Genomic DNA, 11196 nt, shown 5'->3' with positions numbered 1-11196 from the left:
CGAGCGCCGCAAGGAGTGACCAGGAACAATGGTCACAAGCTGGCGGAGGGAAGGTTTAAGTTGGACATCAGGAGGCGCTACTTCACGGTCAGGGCGGCTAGGGTCTGGAACCAGCTTCCATGTGAGGTGGTGCAGGCTCCCACCCTGGGGGTTTTTAAGAGGAGGTTGGATGACCACCTTATTGGGGTCATTTGACCCCAGTGCTCTTCCTGCCATGGCAGGGGGTCGGACTAGATGATCTGCTCAGGTCCCTTCCAACCCTAGAAACTATGAAACTATGAACTAGCGTCCTGTAAGAATGCTATCAGTTGTCCCCCTTCTAGAAAGTCACCTCTTGTGCTTTGCAAAGGATTAAGCTGAACATACACAGCCAAGCAACAAGGGGGAAATGGAGAAAAGAGTATTGCTGAACTGACTCATTCAGGTAGGAAAGAATTGTAATACACTCATCAATGAATTTCACAGAGAGCTAATTCACAAGTGCCCGACTATTTCAATAAGTATCCACCTCAATACACTACATTCAAAACTCATAGTTGGGGCTAGTAATGAAGAAATGTTTTACCCTTATTCTGACCAATACATTCCAAATTACAAAGAGCTTTTGGACGTTCATAATCATACAGCTGATTAGCAATTGGTGTTTCTATTTCCCCATTTTGAAACTGTCTTTTAAGACAAACAGAATTGCAACTGATTTTGGAAATTGTTAGGAGTAAACAGATAAAACTTAGGATCAAAGAGTATAAATAAATGCTGAATTTATGTTTTGTAGAAATAATGCTTTTTATGCTGAACCAGGCAGTTTGAAGTTTACCAGCATCCCATAACTCATGTACAGCAATGGACAAATGTGAAGCTGTACAGAAACTGAACCAGAGGTACTGACGGGTGTTTTCACGAGACTAAGGACTGACATAATCATAATTGCTATATCAAAGAAGTTTGAAACGATACGTACATTTAACTGCCGCATTTTGTCATCTAAGTTACTCTCAGAGAAGTGCTCTACATTTGTCAGCTGAAGGTCCATTTCTGTGAGCCACACGAGAATGCTTTCCCTCGTTCCCTCAAACTCATCTCTCTGATTGGTGAAGTGCTGAATAATAAAAGGGCAGTTAGGCAGCAGTATTTTAGCTACTGAGTAGTGATGGTCATAAGATTAGTTTAATATTGGGGTTCTCTTTTAAAATTGCTGTTCACATTAAATACACGCATTGCCAGACTACATACAATAATTACTATAACCAGTACACCCCTTTCCCTTCAGCATGGGCACCTATACAAGTGCAGCAAGGCTCAGAGCAGACTTGATTAACTGAGTCTGCTGCAGCATGGCAATTGCCGTGCTCCAACTGACTCCAGTGGCACATGTATCAGCATCCCTGTGCTGAGAAATGGCAGCAGGGGTGCTTTAACTAAAGCTCGTTGAATACAACGCTCTAATTAAAGGGCACCCCTCATTCCTGGAGCACCTGTATAAACACCCAATGCTACAAGTATATAGGTGCCTGTCTCTACTACCAAGATTCCTTCTTCCACATGAGAACAAGTTATGCTGGCATAAGACACCTTTATACATTATCACTGCATACACACTGGGAAGACTGCAGTGTTTAACTATCTTTGTTGGCGGGGGAAGGCAGGGGAGGGAGAACAGGGGGTAGAAATCACCCTTTTTCTACACAGATGTACCAAAAACCAAACCTGTGTTCACACCTGGCTTTTGATTTTGCTGCTCTAACTTTACCAGAAAGATTAGGTAAAGAAAACAAACCTCATCTCTAATTAAAATTAGATCATCAAAATTAGCAGAATGATAGACTGTCTGGAATGTGGAAATCCACTTAAGTAAGTAATATGCCATTTGGCATTGCAGTCAACAATGTTCTATTTCCTGCCTGTTTTTGTCCAGGGCCGATTAAGATAGAGGAGCTTTTCCCATCACAGCTCCAGACAAGACATTCATTGAAAAAAGACTGCATAAAGCAGCACAAATCACAGAAAAAAAAATAGGTCTGGAAGAGACCTCAAGAAATCATCTAGATCAACCCCTTCCCTTGCTCAAAGCAGGAGCATCCCTGACTAAACCATCCCAACTAAGAGTCTATTTTCAGTATTGAAATTATTCCTAAAACACTTGGTTGGGGGGATTCTAGGCCAGAGGATGGAGTGATTAACATTGGAGACATGTAAAAGAGGATTTCACTTGTGCTCCAGGTAGAGCACAGTCCTGCTTGTCATATTGCAGACCTATAGGAAGTCCATGCTTGGTGTGGATCCCTTTTGGCATCAGAATTAGACATGCACCAATACATCAGAGCCATATCAGATCAGACAAAGTAGCATTATCGGCTTCTTTTGGATGATGTACCCCATAATGTACCAATAAATGTAACATGCCTTCTGGCTGGGGCCCCCACATGCTGTATACATGTACACAGCCACACACATACACGCATCCAGGAATGCAGCCGGGAGGCATGGAAAGCAGCACCCTGCTGGTAAGTCTGTGAAGGGGAAGGGCCGTGGGGAGGACAGATCAAGGCCCCCATGGTGAGGAAGGGGCTGGGGCTGGGGCAGGGAGCCACAGGTGACTCATCCAGGGGATCAGCATTCCAGAGCTTAAAAATGGCAGTGGGGGCACTTGAACTAAAGTGCACTGAATGAGCTTTAGTTCAAGCACTGTTGCTGCCATTTTTAAATGCCAGGGTGCTTTTAACCAGAGAGGAGCCAAGTGGGGTGAGGGTGGAGGTGGGCTGCCTGCTGCAGGCTCAGGGCTCTTCACCTTGTTGCCTTTGCCTTGGGAGCCACACATTGACCACGCCATGTCTCCTACCCATTCAGCAGCAGGAGGTACAGCTCGCTGCCATCATTGCCACCAGATGGGCAGGGGATGTGGCACAGCCAGCGCGTGACTCCCGAGGTAAAGGTAGCAGGGTGAAGAGCCCCGAGCTCAGATTGGGCAGCCAGCCTCTGCCTCCCTCTGCTCCAGTTAAAAGCATCCCAGTGCTTAAAAATGGTGGTGGCAGCACTTGAACTAAAGCTAATTTAATAAGCTTCAGTTCAAACGCCCCTACTGCCATTTTTAAGCGCTGATACGCTGATCCTTGGATGAGCGGCCTGCGGCTCCCGCCCTGGCCCCAGGGACCCATTCATTGCCCTGCCCCAACCTCAGCCCCACTTCCTCCCTTGCCATGGAGGCCTCAATCGGCACTTCCCACACCCCTTCCCCTCCAGATTTATCTGCAGGGCACTGCTCTCCACAGTATCAAGCTGCATTCCTGTAAACTGGTTATCAGATTGGTATCAGCTGATATGCCTGGTGGGTAATTGGCTATCGGTATTAGCCAAGAAAATCTTTATCTAATCAGAATATCCACTTGAGTCAAGCTAATGATGACAACCACAAAAAGTTTATAAAATCCAGACTGAAACAAGGCAGAGAATGTAATTTGTCAGGACCATCGCCACAGAAGGGTGCTGGGATTAAGAAGAGCAGAACAGAAGCAGTAGTAGACAGCAGTGGGTGCAGGACAGGCCTTCCAGGGTCCTTCCCTGGTCGTCTCCTGTCAGCCAGGCTGGTTAATGCCAATCCATTTGCCAAGGACATGTCTACTGCCACATGCAAAGCAGCTTCTCTAGGAGCTGCCCTCGCACACTGTACACTTTGCTGCTTTTACTGGACTGACATGCTTTCTGGGTGTGACTCTAGTCTCTTCTCCATATTCAGGTCTAGTTAGTGACCAAGAACCAGTTTGTTCCTGTGCCAAACCTCATCCAGCCTGTTGTGTAGATGGAGCCTCAAAGCTGGGAAGGAGCACAGCTGGAGCACAGTTGTCCTTAGCTGGTATGTAGCTCTCTGGGGACTGCTGCCACCCTGGTAGGGTAGAATAGCTGCTATCCTAGCAGCTAGCAAAGATCCAACCAGAAAATTAGATGTCCTTGCCTCCATCCCCACCCACCCTACCATCCTCTGTTGCATCCAACATTAACCTTAGCTTACCATGGCTTTCATTCTGCATTTTATAAATGCCAATCCACAGTCCACTTAAACTGCTAATACAGATGAAGCACAAACTTACACAATCAAATAGATGGTGGTCTAACACCTGCCTGGCATTTCGGTAGCATTGTTTCCACCTAGACCCCATCTCACTGTAACTACCTTGAGTCTCCTGAGAATGGCAGCAACCCGCTTCTGGAGGTTGTCCCAGCGCTGGTTGCCTTCATGGACCATCCGTTTCAGCTTGCTGGCCGAATCGGTGCGATTCTCCCTTGCCAGCCGCCGATACTGTTTATTGATCAGCTCCAGCTGAGTGAGTCGCTCATGGATTTGTCGCTGGAAGGCCTGCACCGCAAACAGAAGAACATTACTCTTTTGCAGACAAGAGAAGGGATCATTAAAATACTCCCCATCACTTGAGGGGGAGGGGAGAAAAAAAAATGTCAGGACCTCAAAATGAAATTGAAACAAAGGTTAGGGGTTACTTGTACTTGTTAAAATCTGTCCTCAAACACACATTTGCTGTTCCCTCTGAAGTTGTTGGAGGGGAATAACATGCTCCAATTCGTCCTGCTCATAGAATTTACTCTGACCGTTTCTGAGCCATTATAACACAGCTTTTCATAACATATTATTAAAGAAGCTTTTCAGGGCTATTACCTGCTTAAAAAAAAAAAGTTTGAAAGCAGTTACATGCTAGCCCCAGGAACTAATAGGAGGACATGTCAGTTAGCAACAGCAAATAACTACCTGAGTCGGGAATTCTGGGTTCTCTTCTTAGCTCAGTCATTAACATGCTGTCTTAGGCTGAGTAAGTTAAGTTATCCATTCAGCGCTCTGTATTTATCCATTTCCCCACCTGTAACTGTGCAAAACCATTCCCTTCACTCAGGGGGACAGTGCACATTCATTAATGTTTGCAAAGAGTTTTCCAAAAAGTGCTTTACACATCCGCTATTATTCATGTAGGTAAGACAGGATGAGATTTGCTGATCAGAATGGGCAAAATCTCATTTCAGCTTTACATATTTATCTAATTGGCACCTACATAGCTACCAAAGTGCAATTTTGGGCATTTATATAGAATTTGGATTCTATTTTCACTTGGGGCAAAACAGGATGACTAAGGTCTATGCACCCTCTGGAAGCAAAACTGCGCAGAAGGCAGGCAGCCCTATAACTTAATGGTCAGGACAACCACCCAGGGAGCAGGGAGGTATACGTTCTAAGACTTCAACCTAGAGGGGGTTGGGACCTACATCTCCCACTTCCCAGGGAGGTGCACTGACTCTCAAGCCATGGGCTGGAATTGCTCAGAGCATTCTCCAACCTCCTCTTGAAGCTGGCTTACCAAGGGTGTCTATACATGTGCTGCAGAGTGGGGGTGGGGGGGGGAGGAGCGCTTTAATTAAAGCAGCTCTGAGAGGCACTCTAATTAAAATCACCCACAACATCACATGTATTCAGTGTCCCGCACTTCACAATGGCTCTGGGGATGCTTTAACTAAAGCTTGTTCGATGTGGTTTAGTTAAAAGCACCTCTGCTACCATTTTAAAATGCGGGGACTCTGAACGCACGTGATGCAGAGGCTGCTGGAGTGCACTAATCAGCACACTCCAGCAGACTCGATCAAGTCTGTTCTGATGTGTGCTAATTAGCATGCATCGGAGCAGAGGTCCATCACGTGTACAGGTACCCAATGAGCCAAGAGGGGAATATATGTGGGTCCAGGAGCAGCATGGCTCAGAGATGGACACTGGTCTGGAAGGGAGAATGCCTGGGTCTGGCCCAAGCTCCTGCCACCTCATGCCTTCTTTGAACTGCGTATTTAATATGCAAGATATGGGAGAAACTCCTTCTACCTCCAGCCTCGCACAGTTGCTAGTCACAGCTTTTCTCTGACTCAATGTTTGGGACTTGCGTGGCATTACACGCACACCCAGGCAATTCTATTTCACTCCAGAGCTTGCATGGACAGAGCGCAGCCTTCAGAGCATGCGCAGATGGGAAGCAAAAGGTGAATGTGGCTATACAAGTATCAACAGAATCCATACTGTTGAAAATATATACCATAAATGGCTCTTATGCAGCTCCCTAAGTGTCACTGAAGTGTATAAAGATAAAACAGGATTTAGGCCAAAGAACTGAAAGGCAAGTCAAGTCATTCACCTCAAACTTCTTCAGCTCTTCCTTGGCACTCGTGTATAGAACCTCGGAAGAGTTGGGGTAGGCGGCTGTCCTTTCGGCCGATTTTAACCAGTCTTCAAAGCGAGAATAGTCATCCAGGAACTTCTGCCAGAGGCGCCAGGTGTCTTCGATTCTGAGGAACACAAAACATTCTGCTTTATCACACGTTTACCAGTCGGGTCTCACGGTCTTGCATCAAAAATTGGTGCATGTAGAAGGCAACAACATTTCTTGCAATGCTGCACTGCCTTCTACATGTCCTAGAAATGTCAGAAAGGCGCTTACTTCATTCTCCTTTCCATAGACATAGCACAAATGTTTCTCCACCGTCTGTCCAAGCTCCTAGTGGTCTGCTGTATGGAGTCACACTCGGTCTCGTTAGCACATGCGTCTGAATCATGCAGCAGGACGTCACAGATATTAAACACAGATTCTACCCCTGCAGTGTGCTGCTCAATGTCTCGCTGCAGATCCTGCAATTGTGAAAACCAGTTTCAACACACAAATGCTGGTTACAGATGTAGGTATTTGCTTGTGATATGCTCTAGTGCACTGGGAGGAGCAATTCCCATGTCAATAAAAGCAATTTTAGCCACAGCGAGGGCACTACAGAATGGGTTGTGTGGACGATAAATTGAGAGAAGAGGTCAGAGTGCTGTCAGGTGAACGTAGATTTTTCCCTCTTTTGACTTGTCTGTGAAAGGCCCATCTTTCAATTTATGCTCTGGGCTATTTTTATACATACTCAAAAACTTCACACAGGCACACTTAAATGTACTGGTTCTTGCCATTACATACTGGTTTATTCAACAGTAAGTCACGACAGAGACTACAAAGTTTAACTCTGGGATTCCAGTGAATGCAACAGCATAATTCAAGAGACTCTGCTGATATCACAAACCGTGGGAGAACAGCAGGTACCAGAGAATCCATTCTGCAATTCTGACAATAGCTCATCTGAGAACATCTACTGTAAGAGGTGACTTTGAATGCAATGGCACCGAACTCCTGCCCAAACCACACTACACTTTTCTTTCCTAGGGCTTGCACCTCCATTGTATTCCCTGGCATTCACCTGCGTGTATGCGTAATCCCTACTGAGATCAATCAAATGCATGCAGAGTGCACAGAGATCTGGAAGAGGAGGATGAGAAAACATTCTTTGAAGTGCTTTTAATTTTAAAGGCCACTCCTTGCAAACCCACCCATTTGAGAATTACCATTTAATGAACTCTTGCCGCAATTACATTCTTACAGTCTATTCCCAGTTTCACTAAAGGGGATTCAGTGACTTTTCTGGATGATAGTTACAACACAAACAGACACAAAAGAAAGGGGTATTCTACCAACCCAAGAGAATTAGAAGTCCCATTAAGTGTCAAATCTCACTAACACTTGGGGAGCAAGAAAAGCTGCACTGGTTTTGTCCCTGATGTTGTATTGCAGTAAGCATGCCTATGATCGGAGCAAAACTATAAAGAGTTGAAGGACAACCCTCCTGGGACTTAATGAATGAGTTAATTACAAGCTGTTGCTACTAATAAAAAGCATCACAGAGGTTTCACACTGAGGTCATCTAACTAATGCTCATTAATACCAAAGTTATTTATGCGTCTTGCAAAAATTCTAATACTAATGCGAACTAATCCAACTAATGCCGGCGGGTGTCTGCATCTCGCTACAATTCCAAACTCGGTCTAGGTTGTTTAGCAACCACATAGACAGGAATGGTAAATACAACTGGAAGCTGCCACTGTCACTTATATCGAATAGTCCCTTAATCCACAAGAGGAATGGCTGAAATCCACGGGACAGCACTGTTACTTGAGGCTATGGTGTGATCTACCAGCAGCACCGAGATGTTGTTCTCTCCGAGTCTGTTGAGAGACCCAATTCTACCCCCAGCTCCCTCTTGCCAATGAGGGGCAGTAATCAGCTGTTGATCTATAACAGCTGTTACTGTTTATTACCCTCTTGTCTCTCACTGATTCAGTTCTTCTGTGTGGGTTCAGGAAGAAGGGCCCTGCCCATTCCCCAAATACCTCCTCCAGGGAGGGGAGAAGTAAACAAGTAGCCCTGCTTGAATCCAAGATCCCAGTGGAGATATAAAGCAGAGGAGCTCTTACCACCTCTCAGACCACTGAGGGGGGTACAGTTCAAGTCACAGTCCAGCCCAGAGTACCGCACTACTCAGCACAAGCAAAGCTGTCGACATCCAGCTCTTGCTCCTACAATTGCCTGTAATACAGATGTTGGCAGTCTTCCTGTTTGGGTAGTTTAACAGGGGATCCAGACCCTGTTACTTGGGTGTAAGGGAAGGGGAGAAGAGGGAACTGTAGCAGGGAGCCAGGAGGCTCCTGCCAATTTAAGAGTAGGCTCAGCTGGCTGTGTGGGGGCCACAGCTGCAGGAAGGCAGGCCGGCTCCTGATTAACAGGGAAAACCTGTGCAAAAAAGGGGACATGGTTTGTAGTCAGATAAACTCGGGGCCCAAGCCAGAGCAGGCAGTCTGGCCCTGGGAGAGGAGCTCCTAAGGGAGAAGCCTGCAGCAGGTGGGCTAGAAGGCATCTAAGCTGCTCCCTGGAGCTGCCCAGAGGGAACTAAGGAGAGCTGATGGCTGGAGTGAAGCAACAACCCAGAGCTGGGTAGGCTTTTGGTTGGGAAACAGTGTCTTGCATTTATGATGTAATTTAAATTTTAGATGGGTGGAACGGGTGTGGGTATAGGAGGGGAACTGGGTATAAGAGGGGAAGTGGGGACTACAGGGGCACCCCATGTAAAGCCTTGCCTTGGGTCAGGGATGCCAGATGAACTGGGAAGAGCCTCTGCCTGGGCCAGGGGGGCTGGGTAGAGCTGACAGCAGCCTCTCTCTGGGCCAAGGGTACCAGGGAGGGGGCTATGATAGATTGCGAGCAACCCTGGATGGGTTCCCAGGAGGCTGGCATAAAATACAAGATGGGACCAAGGGGCCTGGAGACCAGAAGTACAGAGAGGGCTGGGCCAGGGCTGGAGGCTGATACACAGGGAAAAAGGGGGCTAAAGCCAAGAAGGCTGAGGTCTTTACATGAAGGCTGGAGAGAAGAACACCCGTGAGCCATGGGCATAGCTGTAGGGGTGGGAGGCAGACATGAATTTAGCCCTCAAGGCTCATAGGGCACAGGGAGTGAACAGAGAAAGAGGGAGCGAACACTTAGGTTCGGCAGCCTCCCTCTCCTGCCACATCTTGGTCTGATAGGAAATGAGGGAAGCAGGGCAAGAAAGACCCTTGGAGACAGGAGCAGGACCAAGGGGGCCACTTGGGCGCACCATGGCAGCCCTCAGGTGCCATACCTGTTACAGGCAGAATTACAGACCTCTGGCAGCCATCTAGTCCAGCTCCCTGATTGAGGCAGGACCATCCCTATCCAAACCATTTTGAACAAATCCTTGTCCAACTTATTCCTAAAGCTATACATAGAATAATAGAAATCATGATCTTTTGAGGTCTCTTCCAGCTCTTCAAATCCAACCCCCTGCTCTGGGCAGGAATACAACCAACCCTATTGCACAACTACAAGGCATATTGCCCAGAGACACCAAGAGCACCCTAACTTGCCATAGGTAAAGCAGGGGGATGAGGGCTGTCAGCCTTATGCTGCTGCAAGGTTTATTAAAATGTCCTCTAAAACTGCAAGGAAGAGGACCATGCCCCTCACTACAGAGGAAGGCAACCTCCTCCCCCCCAGTCTACCATTCTGACCATGGGGTAAAATTCCTTCCTAGATCCCAAATAAAGATCTAAGGATCCTAGATCCCAAATAAGGATCCTAGGATCCTACAATAGCTTGTAATACAGATGATTATACTGACACTGAACAGTACCCTCTAAGCAGGAACCTCTGGGCCAGTGGCTTTCAACATTTTTTTCATTTGCAGGCCCCTTTGGAAACTCCAAATGGAAGAGTGGGCCCCTTTGAATTGTAAGTGTGGGTATTCACATACTCTTGACTGATCATCTTTTGTGGACCCGTTAGACATAGTCCAGGGGTCTATGCACCACCCATTGAAAACTGCTGCTCTAGGCTGTTCTTGGTTCAGCAAAGAAGAGCAGAGATCTCCATATAGATGGAGAACTGTTGTTTTTACCCAAGAAAAGAATTATCCACGGGTTTGTGGACTTAAAAAAAAAAAAAATCAAGCTCCTAGAATATTTAAATTATGAGCACAGCTCACTATGCATGGTTAAGCCTCTTCCAAGTGCTGAACACATGCTTTGAAAGAAAACAGTGATTTCAAACATGAACAATGGGAAGGGCTGCTAAAGACGGGAAATAGGTGATGTTAAGTACAGGGCCCGTCATAATCAGCACCACTTTAGCCCATTTACTTCTGCTGCTCTGATTTCCCACCTGCTGCTCAGCCAGCCTCTTCTGGATCTCCTGATCATCGCAGATGTCATAAACAACGGGTTTGGAAAGCTCCGACTCAATGCGAGCCAGCCAGGTGCGAAGGTTGCTCATGTTTTTGTCAAGCTGCTGTATAAAAGCAAAGGTCTCTTTCAGCTTCTTCACCCTGATGGAATTGGGAAGAAAAACAAGTCATTACAAACCTTTAAGCAATCGGAGTATTGCCAGGAAAGGCTCTCAGTGATGCAGACAGGATGATTTACGTGTTATTTTCGTCCAAACTGAACTGCCTTTTGCACAGTAGAGCCACGTTTTATCTGGAACCTACCCAAATTATCTCCGCAGGTCCCTGCACCACAGGGTGCAGGGGGTGGCGTTGGTAGCCTCAGTGAACTGCAAAGGAGCTCTTCAGTCAACTCCCTGAGGATCTATTTGTACCAAAACTTGCCTCCATTCAACTCCAAATATTTTTAGCTGACTAGCAAATGTTTTGGCCATGGATGTGATCCAAGTCATGGGAGGTGGACGAACTGGGGAGGCCGGTCTCTCCTTCCCTTCTTCATTCTGCTTCTCTCCCCCAGGGCTGATTGGTGGGGGGGTGGGGGGGGGGGGTGGGTGT

General features: G+C 46.7%; 1 protein-coding gene across 1 annotated transcript in view; it reads right to left on the bottom strand.

Annotated features, from left to right (window-relative positions):
* Positions 1-11196, bottom strand: part of SYNE2 (spectrin repeat containing nuclear envelope protein 2) — a 352391-nt gene that overhangs the window by 15159 nt on the left and 326036 nt on the right. Inside the window, exons 103-107 of the mRNA XM_019518445.1 lie at positions 10581-10743; positions 6480-6667; positions 6177-6327; positions 4169-4351; positions 962-1099 (exon numbers count right to left, since the gene is read on the bottom strand). Of these exons, the coding sequence (XP_019373990.1) occupies positions 962-1099; positions 4169-4351; positions 6177-6327; positions 6480-6667; positions 10581-10743 (823 nt within the window). The remainder of the gene's footprint in view (positions 1-961; positions 1100-4168; positions 4352-6176; positions 6328-6479; positions 6668-10580; positions 10744-11196) is intronic.

Source organism: Gavialis gangeticus, unplaced genomic scaffold (assembly GCF_001723915.1).
Source record: "Gavialis gangeticus isolate Ggan-Ray unplaced genomic scaffold, GavGan_comp1, whole genome shotgun sequence".
NCBI lineage: Eukaryota > Metazoa > Chordata > Crocodylia > Gavialidae > Gavialis > Gavialis gangeticus.
The sequence above is the reverse complement of the archived record's forward strand: the minus strand, read 5'-3'. Positions and strand labels throughout refer to the sequence as shown.